At 44.5% G+C, this 15117-nt stretch overlaps 1 protein-coding gene across 2 annotated transcripts; it reads right to left on the minus strand.

The window, feature by feature from the left end:
* Positions 1-429: 429 nt before the first annotated feature.
* On the minus strand, positions 430-14846 carry mpp2a (MAGUK p55 scaffold protein 2a). 2 transcript variants are annotated; one of them, XM_047801243.1, is made up of 13 exons: positions 14678-14846; positions 9481-9531; positions 9107-9204; positions 8872-9024; positions 8620-8769; positions 8108-8335; positions 7679-7810; positions 6166-6268; positions 5730-5798; positions 1446-1607; positions 1049-1251; positions 816-944; positions 430-636 (listed from the first exon to the last, which is right to left on the minus strand). In XM_047801243.1, the coding sequence occupies exons 2-13, from the start codon at positions 9509-9511 to the stop codon at positions 460-462; spliced, it is 1635 nt and encodes a 544-aa protein (XP_047657199.1). In that variant the 5' UTR covers positions 9512-9531; positions 14678-14846; the 3' UTR covers positions 430-459. The 2 variants fall into 2 exon arrangements, with proteins under 2 accessions (XP_047657199.1, XP_026991929.2); XM_027136128.2 differs by having other exon boundaries at positions 9481-9529; positions 14663-14846.
* Positions 14847-15117: the final 271 nt, after the last annotated feature.

Here is a 15117-nt window from a genome sequence, read left to right on the forward strand (position 1 = left end):
TCTCCCTGATGTATTCGTGCAAGAGTTTCGGACGTTGCTAGTCCCTGCGTCTGTTAGCTGTCATCGTGTATATCTGTAATTAAATACATTTTGCTGCCGTGTCTCAGATCACATGCTCGCACTTAACACTTGTTAACGTCGTAATCTAGAGGATCGCTGAATAAAAGTTTGTCGTTCGAGCGGTTTCACCTCGAGGGGTTAAAAATACGCACGATGTCATCGGTCTCGCATTTGTTCGTAGCTCAAATGATGTGTGATTTGGGACACAGCCTTTTTTTTTAGCAGATACGGTTGACTGCATACTGCGACATGTGCGAAGGGAAGGTAGAAGCTACAAAACACACTCTTGCTCAGGATTAGAAGTAAATTGAATAGATGGATAGATAAATAAATAAATAAATAAATAAACAAACTTTCATCTGACGTAACTGAAATGAGGGTCGAATGAGGGACAGTCCTCTAAAACACCCAGCTGACTGGAACCCACTGTTGAACTCCGCTCAGCTTCTTCAGTTCAGCCTTCAGACTGCTGTAGGTTCGGTCCAGGCCGTCGTTTACGACAGTCAGGTCGAAGTAGTGTCCGTACGCCTTCTTAATCCTCCAGCTGTCATCCAGTATCCTGTTCAGCTCAGCATCCTACCAAGCAGAAGATAAACATGGAGTTAAGGCTTTCTGGTCTTCGTTGTTTGAGTTACTGTTATATTTTTTAGGGATGGAGTTTGTGGGGTAAACAACAAACAAACAAACAAACAAACAAACAAATAAATAAATAAAATGCTCATGCAGTGTAATACGCACTGGACCGAAGCTCGTACCGTTAGCTCTTTGCTGACCACTCCGGCCTCGATGCCTGCTCTGTTCATGGATCTGAGCACCTCGAACTCTGGAGCATCGACGAAAACTACATAAGGCAGGAACTCGGATGTCCTCAAGATCTTAAGAGACTAGACAAACATGTAGACGGTGAAGCTCTTATTCATACAGCACTGCATCATCGAATTCTTAGGACTGCGGATCGTCGGAGGCTGGAACCTGTTCCTGATCTCACCTGCGGGTGGACGTCCAGGATGCAGAGACGTCCCGCCTCGGCTACCTCGTGGATGGAGTCGATCTTGGTGCCGTACAGGTTTCCGTCATATTCGCCGTGCTCCAGGTACCGGCCTGCTTTAATGTCAGCCTCCATTTTGCTTCGGGACGTGAAGGCGTACATCCTGCTCTCTCTCTCGCCCGCTTTAGGCTTCCTGGAAGTGTCTGAGAGATCAAGCGGTGATATTTACGACTCTGTGTTTAAATGGAAATACTTTTCTTAGAAAGTCTTGAAGTGTGATATTTATAATGAGGAAAAATGTCATTACAACTTGCTTTTAGTTTTACTTTAAGGCTAAAATCTGCTGCCGTAACGAGTCGTACACTAGAAACTGAGTTTGTGTGCAGCTTCTACTCACAGGGGATCGTAGTCCCGAACAGATGAGGATCAGAAACCAGAAGCTTGTTCTTTAGGGTGCGTCGCCCGACTCCCTGAGCTCCGATCAGAACCAGTGTTTTCCTCTTGAACGGAGGAACCTGGGCCACTTCCTCATAGATCATCAGCTCATGCATGTCGAAATCTGAGTGAGCAGAGAGAAGAAAGTGAAGGAAGTGAAGTATGATCCAGTCTACCACTCTACAGCGAACAGGAAGTGAAGTATGATCCAGTCTACCACTCTACAGCGAACAGGAAGTGAAGTATGATCCAGTCTACCACTCTACAGCGAACAGGAAGTGAAGTATGATCCAGTCTACCACTCTACAGCGAACAGGAAGTGAAGTATGATCCAGTCTACCACTCTACAGCGAACAGGAAGTGAAGTATGATCCAGTCTACCACTCTACAGCGAACAGGAAGTGAAGTATGATCCAGTCTACCACTCTACAGCGAACAGGAAGTGAAGTATGATCCAGTCTACCACTCTACAGTGAACAGGAAGTGAAGTATGATCCAGTCTACCACTCTACAGCGAACAGGAAGTGAAGTATGATCCAGTCTACCACTCTACAGCGAACAGGAAGTGAAGTATGATCCAGTCTACCACTCTACAGCGAACAGGAAGTGAAGTATGATCCAGTCTACCACTCTACAGTGAACAGGAAGTGAAGTATGATCCAGTCTACCACTCTACAGCGAACAGGAAGTGAAGTATGATCCAGTCTACCACTCTACAGCGAACAGGAAGTGAAGTATGATCCAGTCTACCACTCTACAGCGAACAGGAAGTGAAGTATGATCCAGTCTACCACTCTACAGCGAACAGGAAGTGAAGTATGATCCAGTCTACCACTCTACAGCGAACAGGAAGTGAAGTATGATCCAGTCTACCACTCTACAGCGAACAGGAAGTGAAGTATGATCCAGTCTACCACTCTACAGCGAACAGGAAGTGAAGTATGATCCAGTCTACCACTCTACAGCGAACAGGAAGTGAAGTATGATCCAGTCTAACATGCTACTCGAACAGGAAGTGAAGTATGATCCAGTCTACCACTCTACAGCGAACAGGAAGTGAAGTATGATCCAGTCTACCACTCTACAGTGAACAGGAAGTGAAGTATGATCCAGTCTACCACTCTACAGCGAACAGGAAGTGAAGTATGATCCAGTCTACCACTCTACAGCGAACAGGAAGTGAAGTATGATCCAGTCTAACATGCTACTCGAACAGGAAGTGAAGTATGATCCAGTCTACCACTCTACAGCGAACAGGAAGTGAAGTATGATCCAGTCTAACATGCTACTCGAACAGGAAGTGAAGTATGATCCAGTCTAACATGCTTGTTACGTCCCCCATAATATTGTTAGTTTTTGGAATGGTGTTTTGTTGTTGTTTTTCTTCCCTTCTCTTTTGCCCTCACTTTTGTTTTAACAGGTCAGTGTGTGTCTGCCAATCACAGCGATGCATGGTGATGACAATGTGCAGCTCCACCAATGGGGGCGCCCTACGTGGGATTTAAAAGGCACACCTGTGCAGGAGGCGGGAGCTCTCTGGCACACGGCGTCTTTTGTTTGTCTGGTGGTTGACTCGTGTGGTTTTTGTTTTGTCCTGTACCATCCTTGTGTTAAGTTGTTGGTTAAGTCTGTGTTCTGTGCTGTATCAGTGTTCCATGCCTCATTCTGGTCCTGTCTCTCTGATGTTTCCTACCGATTGTTATCTGGCTGATTAAATATCAAATCACACCATAAACGGGGAAAGAGATAGAACAGGTAAGACATCACGTGATGTACATATGCAACACTGAGCTACAGCTACTTGTTTAGAACACTAGGTTAGTGACACGTGCCACCCCTTGTATTTTTGTTTCTAGTAAGCGTAGTGTAGTTAGGGCGTCTTGCCCGCTGAAGATGTTTTTGTTTAACGTATGGTTTATCGTGACTGAGTTAGATTAGAAGTTTTGTTTCCGGTTTAGTAAGATTGTTTTGTTTCTTTCCCTGAGTTGGCACGGTCTTGTTCTTTTCTCTTGTCCCTGTTTTGATGTGAATTAGTTTGGGTTTTGTTTTGTAAAAATTATAATGTATATAGTTTGTATATAATGTTTGGACTGTTTGGTGATGGTATGGTTCACTAGAATAAAAGACACTATTGTGGACTTGGTGGTTTCCAGCTAGTACTTATTTCCAGTACACGTTCAGGGTTTTAATGTTGCACCCTTGACCCCTAGGCACATACAAAAAGGGTTTGTAACATTAGTGGGGGCTCGTCCGGGATCAATAACAAATAACAGCTGGTCCCGAACAATTAAGCACTGTTTGTGTACTGGAAATCATGTGATGGTACAGGTTTAGAGTGTTAGAAAGGTTGTGGGTTGCTGTTTGTTGGATAGGAGTAACAATCAGTTGGGTGGGGCTATTTGACAAATGTAGAAAGGATGATTTACTAGCCATTGCGAGTCATTTCCAAATTCCGGTAGTGAGACAATCGCTTAAGAAAGAGATTAAGGATGTTGTGTGGAATCGTTTGCTTGAATTAAAAATTCTGGTTGCTTCGGATTCAGACTCGGTGTTAGTTGGTGCGGAAGGCATTTCTAGTCCTGATATAACTGATGGAGAGAATGTGCGAGGTGAGCCGTTCTCCGGAACTGGCGCAGAGGATGTGGTTAGGACCGTCCTTCCGCCGTTTGATCCATTTTCACCTGTTTCCTCTGGTTCCAAGGGGGATATGAGGTTAAAAGTTCGGATAGCTCGTTTGCAAATGGAAGCTCAAGAAAAAGCGGATAAACGACAGGCTGAATTAGAATTGCGCCTTAAGATACGCACACTTGAGATTGAGGCTGAGAAACAAGTTAGGATGCGACAGTTGGAATTGGATGCCATGAATTGTTGGTGGTGCAGCTGTTGCGCAGCCGGTTCCTCCTCCTCAAGTGATGCCAGCTCCTTCTGCACATGTGCCCTCGCGAGTTGCTATGGCCTCTCCACCGGCAGGTGCACACTCAGTAGCGAGTACGTTTGATGTTGGTAAAAATATCATGTTAGTACCTCATTTTACTCAAACAGGAAGTGAAGTATGATCCAGTCTACCACTCTACAGCGAACAGGAAGTGAAGTATGATCCAGTCTAACATGCTACTCGAACAGGAAGTGAAGTATGATCCAGTCTACCACTCTACAGTGAACAGGAAGTGAAGTATGATCCAGTCTACCACTCTACAGTGTATAACGCTATTTATTAAATCTTCACTCCGTAATATTCCAGGTACTGTGATTGGATTGTGTACTGTTTAATTTGTTTTGTAAATAAATAAATAAATCTAAGCTGCAATATTAATGAGGATGATTCTATTGCTTCATTCATGTTTGGATTAAAATTAGTGCTGGGCAATAAAAAATAACGATATGTATCGCGATAGAAACTTGATCGTTACCAATAAAAAATGTGTTCGATAAAACTTTCAATATTTTTTATTTTTCTTCGGAAGAAAAAAGAGGTTGCGAAGCAAGTTTGGTCGCATTAACAAAGGCAATCACTCCCTGGTAACCTAGCAACGTAGGGAGTGACACGCTAACAGTCAATCATGTATCACGTTTGGTTGCGCCATATCGTCGTCTCGTGCAGGTCTGCTGGATTCCTCTTCAGTAACCGGAGACCGATGAGCAGGAAATGAGCCGCAGCGAGCGAGGAAATTGTAAGTAAAAGAAGAAACGTCAGCGCGCCGGTACGGAAGTTTTTTGGATATTGTTATTCTGACCGTAGTCCCCAGAAGGTGAACAGCTAGTGAACTTCCTCACACTAAACCTGCACTAAATTCTCAGGTTTCTCTGTTTATATTTAACACTTTGCACTATTTTATTACACTTTATTAAACATTTCTTACATTCTGTCATTTCGCACCTTAAATGTTAAGAGATAATAGTTAAGTGTTCATTGTGACTTTAGACTCATGTTTACATTATAATTATTGGAGGTTTCCTGCTTGGTGACGTTTCTGTCTTAATAACTGAGGGGATTCTGATCAGAGGAAGGTGAAGTTTACAATAAAAAGGTTTAAATCTAATATATTTTTCTCCTGGTCCTTATTTTAAATGGGTCATAAAAAATTATCGATAATTATCGATATCGACCGATACGAAACGCCGATATCGTGATACGGTTTTCAGCCGTATCGCCCAGCCCTAGATAAAATCCAGATTTCCATCATTTAAGCTCTTAAACACACTCGTCGGTGGTTGATGTGACACGGAGTATAAACGGAGCACACACCTGCGTTTTTGGTGGTCAGATACATCATTTTCTTCTTCTTCTTGCCTCCGATCCCGCTACACAGTGTACCTGAAACACAGAAGCCCTCCCTTTAGCTCACACACCGAAGCTCCTGAGGTTTGTAGAACAAGATCAGGAGGAACTCTGAACGGTTTCTCTGAAGTGCAGCACGAAGCAGGGATCCTCAGGATGATCTACTTCCTTTGTTGCTGTTGCTGCTGTAAATGTCTCTTTCGGCAGTCTCACCGTTTATCCACAAACCTTCTCATCCGTCTCTCTTTGGACTTACGTGTGGATTCAGAGAGACACTTATTTGTTCTGTACAGATCACATTTCTATCAAAGTGTGTGTGTTGTTATTGTCCAAAATTGTAGAAATCTCCTGCTATAAAATGTTGCCAAACAAATTTCTTTCGAAAGATTAGAAACAGCGCTACCTGCTGGTGGGAGCTCCACATCTCTCTTTACGAACGCTTTCCTCTTTTCCTCAAGCAGCTGACTGGGGATGAGCCCGGCACGTCCTCCTTCAACCCGTCGAGCCTACACGCGCATACACACACACGCGCGCACACACACACACACACACACAGCTAGGTCAGGTGTCTATTAAAGCTATAGTTTATACCGTATATTAAATAGTGATGCTGCTTTAACTTTTCACGCATACAGTCACTCAGCGACAAAGCAACCGTTTGTTGTTCGACTAGACCAGGGGTCGGCAACCTTAAACACTCAAAGTGCCATTCAGACCCTTTTCCCACAGAAAAAAAAACACAGGGAGCCACAAAACCCATTTGACATCTAAAATAAAGATAAAACAGCATATATCGTTTTTTTTTTACCTTTATGGATAGTGTAGAAAAAACTGTAGTGTGTTGCATTTATGAAATCAATGAACCGCTACCGAGTAAACAAAGTTTTATTTCTGCAGGCAAACAAAAATATTTTGAGCAGTTTGAACTAACCTTAATAAAAAAGACGCTGGGTCGAAGGTTACTTTTAAATAAAATGTTCAATGTCTAATCGAGTCCTCTTCGTATCCATGGCAGGGCTCTCAAGTTTTGAAGACAGGCAAGCGTGACATCTCCACCCCCCCTCAACCCCAATTTTTTTTTATTGGTTGTTGCGTTAAATCTTTCCCAGATAGTGCTATTTTCTGATTGGCTATTGTGTAGCCCCTTTTTTGATTGGCTGATAAGTGTCAGGCTCGACTAAGAACTGAGACTCGCTTGATTCCTGCCCCGTTCCATAGAAACAGCGGCGCGGACTGATACATTTCGGACGCTGCGGCTTATTAATTAAATATATGATAAATAGTCGAAATCTACAGGGAGCCGCAGCAGAGGGATGAAAGAGCCACTTGCGGCTCCGGAGCCGTGGGTTGCCGACCCCTGAACTAGACCAACGATGTGGGCGTGTCCAGAGACGACGTTCATCTCCGATGATGATGATGATGATCTTTATACACCAAATATCCCTTCAGAACGATTCATTTTAACAGCGAGAAAGATTTGGAATGCTAGTCGCACCACCTTGTTACTATAGTAACCAGTAGTAGTAGGAACGCCTGGTGCTGACTTCACAGTACAGCGACCGGAGACTTGAGTAGCTTAACGACGGGGTGGTGTGACGAAGTCTATTTGTTTACTGCATTTCCATTACACCACAGCAGTTTGCTAACAATATATATTTTAAAAACTGTAGAATGACTTTTTTTTTTAATTGCATTTGGCAAATACCCTTATCAAGATTTTTAGGGTTAAAGGCCTTGCTCAGGGGCCCAGCAGTGGCAGCTTCGTGGATCTGGGATTTGAAGTCACAAGCTTCCGAACCGTGGTCCGACAACTTAACCGCTGAGGTACGACATCCTAGTTACGATTAATGTCATAGCGGAAGACGTAATTTGGACCGTGCATGTGATTGCGGTTCGTCTTGTCCTGCTAGTCTTACCTGCCACCAGTTGACGTCCTCCTGGTTGACGATCTGCAGGACGTCTCCGCTGCTGAACTGAAGTCCGGCTTCCTTACAGGGAATCAGGTTGTCGCTGGCCGGGTCATAATCAAAATGGCACTTCACAAAGACCTGCGAGGAACAACAGCTTTAGTCTACTGTCTTTACCGTCATCATACGTGGAGGCGTTTACAGGACAAATTTGCCTCCACTGTACTTAACATATGTGTAAAAAAACGGGAATGAGACAAAGCAGGTTTATTAGTTACACAGAAACTGCAAAGATTTCATGCCCAAAAACATTACGGCTTGGAGTTTCCTCCTCGTCTGCTATGTGAGCGGCGGTTACTACATTTATGATACATGCTCATGTGTTACAGTCAGTATATTAAAATAAACCTTGCAGAAACTCAGACTCCATGTTGTTACCTGTCTGGGGGGCTGCGGCTCCTGGTAGCTGGGCAGGACTTTGAGCACGATGCTGCCGCTGGCCTCCTGCAGCACCTCCTGGAGCACTCGTGGGTCGTCTCCCACGTCCTTCCCGTTCACTTCCTTTATGATGTCCCCTACATGGAGGAGACCCTGCTGATCGATCATCCCTCCGTGCAGAATCCGAGCGATCACCAGTTCTCCGTTCTCAATCCGGAAAGTCACGCCCTGAAGAGGGAGGAGTCGGAACAGGTTACGTAACGTGGCTCCGCCCCATCAGGATTGTCGATACGCGAATATGTAAATAGGAAGAAGGTTGCAGCAGGGTTTAGGAATGAACAGAGTGAAACATCAGATTATAAAGAGCCAGGATTCGGTGTTAACATCTGGGACAGTAGGGGCAGTGTGAAACCTCCTGTGACATAATCCCAGGATTCTGTTCACTAGGACCCAGGGCAAATATTTATCTCAGCATCGTTTTGTGTGGATTGGTTATGTTGTTGAAACCGTACCAGTTGTTCCCCGGCCACTTTGCGGATGCCCACCATGCGCACGGCGTCAGTGGGGACCGGCGGCAGGTTCAGCTCCACAGAGGCTTGTGGGCTCGGGGGAGGAGTTTCACACGTTTTCGAGGCCACTGAGTCGTGGGTCTCCAGGAGAGACTGCAATCACATCACATCAAATTACATTCTTACACCTTACTCAAAAGCTGGAGAAGAAAATCTGCAAAAAAATTTCCAAGTTTGTGTTGACTGAGCATTTACCTGGAAATGGGGTTGGTTCAGGATGTTCGAGAGCTCGGCAGCTGTGTTACTGCGGTGAGTGATGGGACTCAGGTCCCTCAGGATGTCCTGCAGCAGCTCTATGTTTTTGTCTCCCACTGCCTCGAGACGAGGTTCCTCCGGACTCTCAGCATTCTGCAGAACACACAGACATTCTACAATATTTTGTGTGTGTGTGTGTGTTTGTGTGTGTGTGTGTTTTGTTTAACATACTCACCAGTGGACTCTCCATAATGCCTTTGAGGAAGATGAGGTCGAGGTCGTTGGCCGTGGCGGAGCTGGTGCTGTCACTCAGAGCATCCACCTGCGACAGAGCTACAGCGGGATAATGACGACACACCATAAGCTAACAAATCAGCAACGTTTACTTAAAAAATATTTTAGTCTAAATGTTTACTGTCGGGTTCTCGTCGAAATTCCGATTTAAGCTGCATTTTCTGTGAGCTGGGAAGTCGAGCAGTCTGTGCAGTTAGAGGTGAACCGACCGTGTCTGATGAAATCGCTTCAGCTAAACTGTTCTCGTTGCAAAGGGCCACTTGTGTATAGATGACAAACACTTCTGAGTAAAAATGGCGGGATGTGAGGACTTACCAGGCTCCGTGTGAGTGGTGGCTACAGGCATGATGAGATGATCTCTGAACTAAAGAGAAAGAGAGTTAGAGAGAGAGAGAGAGTGAGAGTGAGAAAGAGAGAGAGAGAGATGTTAGAACATTGATACGACATGTTTGAGCTCCGTCTGAGTAGCTCTTTAGTACACTTTATTACATTTTGCATTACAAACCCACACTGTTGTGTGTAATGTGCCACTGATGGGGTTTCAGTGAGATGGAGCGTGACTCGGGTTCCTTCAGTATGTGGAAACGTCCAAAGGGAGAAAGAAAACGAAGTTCCTGAGGGAACGAATAGCTGCTTAATTAAAAATCCACAGCATTAAAGGTGCGGTCTCCGTTGTTTGAAAGCCAATGTTGACATTTGAAATCAAGAAAACAAACATGCCCCTAACCCAAATGGGTCCCACCCCTGTATCGATAGCTCCGCATACATACACCAAACAAATATAACCCAAGTATAACCCAAACAACTATTATGGCGGAACCTGTTGGGGCAGCGTTCTTTCTTTGTTTTTATCCTCCATGTCAATGTTAAAACCGCTTTCTGCTAATGTCACACACGTGCACCGAACGCTCTCTCCGCCCATATTGACAAGACACGCCCCTTTCTGCTCATCGGCTACACCTTTGTTTATGTTTTTGTTTTGTTTGGTGGCCCGACACAGTTTTCTGAAGCGTTTCTCAAACAACAGAGACCCCACCTTTAACGGTTTAGCTCCCATGTATCTAACTAATCCTTCACGCTCTCTGAGGTCACAAAACTCAGGACTTCTGGTAGTTCCCAGAATATCTGTCTACTAAAGGCGATAAAGCGTTTTCTTTTCTATCTCCCAAACTTCTGAATAGTCTTCCTGATAGTGTTCGGGGCTCAGACACACTTTCCCAGTTTAAATGTAGATTAAAAACTCATCTCCTTAGTCAGGCATAAACATAATACATCCCATAATATTGTGCACTATTACATCAGACTTGCAAATATTATGAACAGCAGCTACGTCAATTCCTCTCCACTGCTTCTCTCTTTCTATACAGTATACACATCCCTGAGGCATCCAGAAACTGTACCAGCTCAGATCGTCTTCCGTGCAATGAAGATTTTGGACCTCCACTAAGACGAAGCCGACTCTCTGAGAATCCTGGGGCATCTAGAGATGTTCCAGCTCCGGTTAGACTCTGCGATACTATAGAGGAGATGTGAACTCCATGTGATCTTTTACATCAATAAAACATTTATCAGACTGTATATTTATAATCACACCCCCAGTGTCACCCAGATGACGATGAGGTTCCCCTTTGAGTCTGGTTCCTCTCAAGGTTCCTTCCTTTACCATCTAAGGGAGTTTTTCCTCCCCACAGTCACCTGAGTCACCTCAGACTTGAGACACACACTCTCTCTAGGCTCGATCCTGTGCTCTCACGTATCACTGGGAGTTAAACGCAGCACACTTCATCTCAATAACAGATCTGCATCAACACATCGATGCTAAAGCTAAAGGAAATACTGACTGGCTCCTCCCCCTTTTGTCATATCCAGTAGCGTTTATTTGGAGCTTTAAACCAGGAGCTCATCATAAACTGGGTCAGATCGGTTCTCGAGATATATAAACCTATTTTAAATAAATGAATAATACAATGAGCTGCATACGGTGATGTGCTGGTGTCCCATTAAGGGTATATTCCCACCTCCCACACAGCGTTCCTGGGATATTGGGATAGACTCCAGCTCCACCGCGACCCAGGCCAGAGTAAAGCGCTTGCTGAAGGTGTGCTTCTGAGACCTAGCTGTACAGTAGATCTTTCCAAAATGGTCTGGCGTGAGCAGCGGAAGTCGTCCTGTAGCCCCTCTGCCAAAAGGATTCGTTCCAGTTCCGTTTGGCTAAGTGTGTCTACAAGCTCAGCTCCCTAGGGCAACCACTCAGAGGGTCAAATTGGGAGTCTAGTCAGAATAAAGTAGGTCTATAAGAGTCCTGTTATATTTCTGAAGTTGTGACCTCTAAAAAAAGAATTTGTGGTGGTGCCATAATGTATAGAATTCTATAAACAGAGATAGAGATAGATGTATGGATAGAGAGAGGGGTAAGCTGTAGATGGTTGGTAGACTGACTGACAGACAGACAGGCAGACAGACAGATGGATGAATGATCGAGAGAACTCTTAAAAAAAGGTTCTTCAAGGGTTCTTGAACACACAAAGGTCCTTCAGGGTTTCTTCTACAGTGAAACTTAGTTGTCACAGAGGATTCTGGAGTAAACAGTCGCTGCCATGTGACGACATCAGTCCACAACTCATCCCACAGACACCAGTTCAAAGACAGGATTGTTTTTAGAAAAATTTCATTCATTCATTCATTCATTCATTCATTCATTCATTCATTCATTCATTCATTTTCTATCGCTTATCCGAACTTCTCGGGTTTCTCGGGCATCAAGGCAGGATACACCCTGGACGGAGTGCCAATCCATCACAGGACACACACACACTCTCATTCACTCACACACACACACTACGGACAATTTTCCAGAGATGCCAATCAACCTACCATGCATGTCTTTGGACCGGGGGAGGAAACCGGAGTACCCGGAGGAAACCCCCGAGGCACGGGGAGAACATGCAAACTCCACACACACAAGGTGGAGGCGGGAATCGAACCCCCAACCCTGGAGGTGTGAGGCGAACGTGCTAACCACTAAGCCCCCCTTTAGAAAAATGTAATAAAATATATTATGGATAAGAAAATAGATGGACAAATGTATGGAGAAATAGACAAATAATGCATGGACTTATAAACGAACGGATGGATAAACGTGTGGATAAATAAACGGATGGATGAACGGGTAACACGATGGATCCTTTGATAAATGGTTGGATGGATGCATACACTGAAGAATGGATAGATAGATAAATGAATGGATGGATTGACAAATTGATGTACTGCAACTAAATAAATTGTACAACAAATAGAAAATTCTGCCATTTGCATTAAATGCTACACAGTGACCCTCACACTCAGTCCTGATCTCCATCTGCTCCTTGGGGCCCGGAACTCCACACCCCATCTGCTACCCTTAACACACACACACACACACACACACACACACACACACACACAATAGCCGTGTGCTCTGTGAAAGCGTGTGCCAGTTCATCGTCCTGTCTAATTTTCATGCTAATCTCTCCCCTGAGTTTCCCAGCTCAGTGACAGTAAGTGGTGCGAGATGGAGCGAGAAAATGTAAACCTCATTTATAACGATGAATCACCACCGGTGTACGGACCCATGACACACACACACACACACACACACACACACACACACACACACACAAACACACACACAGAGACTTTCCTGATGACAGAGACAAACAGAATAAATGTAAAGTTGTATTTCCTTATATGCAAATCACAGACAGCAGCAATATGCAAATGAGCTCTCTGACAAAGCCGTTTTACTGGATGCTGATTATAAACAATATGCAAATGAGCTCTCTGATAAAGCCGTTTTACTGGATGCTGATTATAAACAATATGCAAATGAGCTCTCTAATCTTTAATCTCTAAAGTTTAGAATCTGCCGTAACAAATCAGAGGTTTATATGACAGTCGACGTGTTCGTTTCGAAATCGTTTCTATAGTAACCGCACATTTACATAAAACAGCACAAAAGTGTGTAATGTTTGACAGAGAAGTTTTCTATCTAACATTTACGGAAGGAGTCTCCAGTGTCAATGATCTGTCCATGACAAGCTGCGTGTTTATCTTATTAACCTCAGGAGAGAAACATGAGCGATAAAGGGAACATGTGGCAATTAAATGTACATAAAAAGTACGTATTTCTTTAATGATGTTGGCGGTAAGACGACGTCACTCAACCCCACAGACAGCAGGATCATTTTCCTCCTTATGTAATATTTAAATGAACCAAACGAAGCTTCCATCATGAATCGTGTCAGTTCTGTTAATGTTTGGACCCGGGAGAGAACAGCAAGGTGCACGACGGGAACAGGGGTAAATAGCGCGCGAGCGCTCTCTCTCTAGGCAGCACAAAGAGAGAGAGAGAGAGAGAGAGAGAGAGAGAGAAAAGTAGAGAGAGAAGAGAGAGAGCGGAGAATAGAAGGGTCGAGGAGAGAGAAAAGAGACGAGCAGAGAGAGAGAGAGCAGAGCGAGAGAGATAGAAACAGGAGAGGAGACGCGAGAGAGATAGAGACAGAGAGAGCGCGAACTCATAAGATATAGAGACAATAGTCATAAAAGCTAATTAGACGCACGAAGTAGTATAAAAGAGTAGAGCAGAGAGATGAGAGAGACTGCGACTTGAGAGAGGAGAGAAAGAGAGAGAAAAGGATGAGAGAGAGAGAGAGAAGAGAGCGAGATAGAGCGAGAGAGAGAGCGAGTAGAGAGAAAGGACGAGACTAAAGGGGAACCCCTCTTAAGCGATTACGAGACGAGAGTCTAGAGAGACGAGAGAGAGAGAAAGGAGAGAGAGAGAGAGCGAATAGAGAGATGAGTAAGAGAGAGAGACGAGAGAGAGAGATAGCTCTATAAGTAGCGAGAAAGAGAGAGAAAGGATAGGAGAGAGAGAGAGCGAGAGAGAGAGAGAGACGCGAGAGAGAGCGAGGAGCAAAGCGAGAGAACTCTATATATCTCTGATCTATAGTGATACAGAGTTAAGATATCTCTACAAGATCTCTCAAATGAGATCTAACTCTATCTCACCTTCTCTCGCTATATAGTCTCTCGATCTCTATCTCGATCAGCCCCTAGTTTCTCGATCATCTCACCATCTCTCTCGCTCTCTCTTCCTCTCTCCCTCCACCCCTAGCCTCATCTCTCCACGTATCTCTCTACAGCGCTCACCTCGCTCTCTCTCTCTCTCTCCCTCTCTCTCGCTCTCTCTCTCCTTCTTTCTCTCTCTCCCCCTCCCCCACTCTCTCTCTCTCTCTCTCTCTCTCTCTCTCTCTCTCTCTCTTTCTCTCTCCATCGCTCTCTCCTCTCTCTCAATCTCTCCCTCTCTACAGAAGAACAAAAGCATTGAGACGTCAGATACTCGGCAGGACATAAACAAGAACACGGGGAACAACACGCTACAGCGGGCAATCACGCTGCCATGGCAACTGCGTTTTAACCCAAACCCACATAAAACGTGTAAAAAAGAAAGAAACTCTACCTGTCTGTATCCGGTGTCTGTGTCCGGTGTCTGTGTCCGGTGTCTGTGTCCGGTGTCTGTGTCCGGTGTCTGTGTCCGGTGTCTGTGTCCGGTGTCTGTATCCGCGATAGTACGTATGTGATGTGATGTGTTGTGTTGTGTTGCTCCGTGATGCGCTCGCGACCCTGATGAGCTCCAGCACTGTGCTCTTAAAGGGGCAACGACAGACTGAGAATGGAGCCTAGGCTCAGTGCAGGGTGGGCGGTGGGGCCCACCAGCTGCTTTAACAACAGCATTACTGCTTTAAATCAACACCACGCTGATTTACCAGCATGGATATTCAGCAGTTAGCCATTTATTTTTATTTATAGAATGTTAACATTATATATACACAAAATGTTAATGTAATGTAATGATAATATAATTATTTTATTTTAGTATGCTTTATAATTATTATAAACCGTAAATGAATAAAA

The sequence above is a fragment of the Tachysurus fulvidraco genome, chromosome 15 (assembly GCF_022655615.1).
Source record: "Tachysurus fulvidraco isolate hzauxx_2018 chromosome 15, HZAU_PFXX_2.0, whole genome shotgun sequence".
In the NCBI taxonomy this organism is placed as follows: domain Eukaryota; kingdom Metazoa; phylum Chordata; class Actinopteri; order Siluriformes; family Bagridae; genus Tachysurus; species Tachysurus fulvidraco.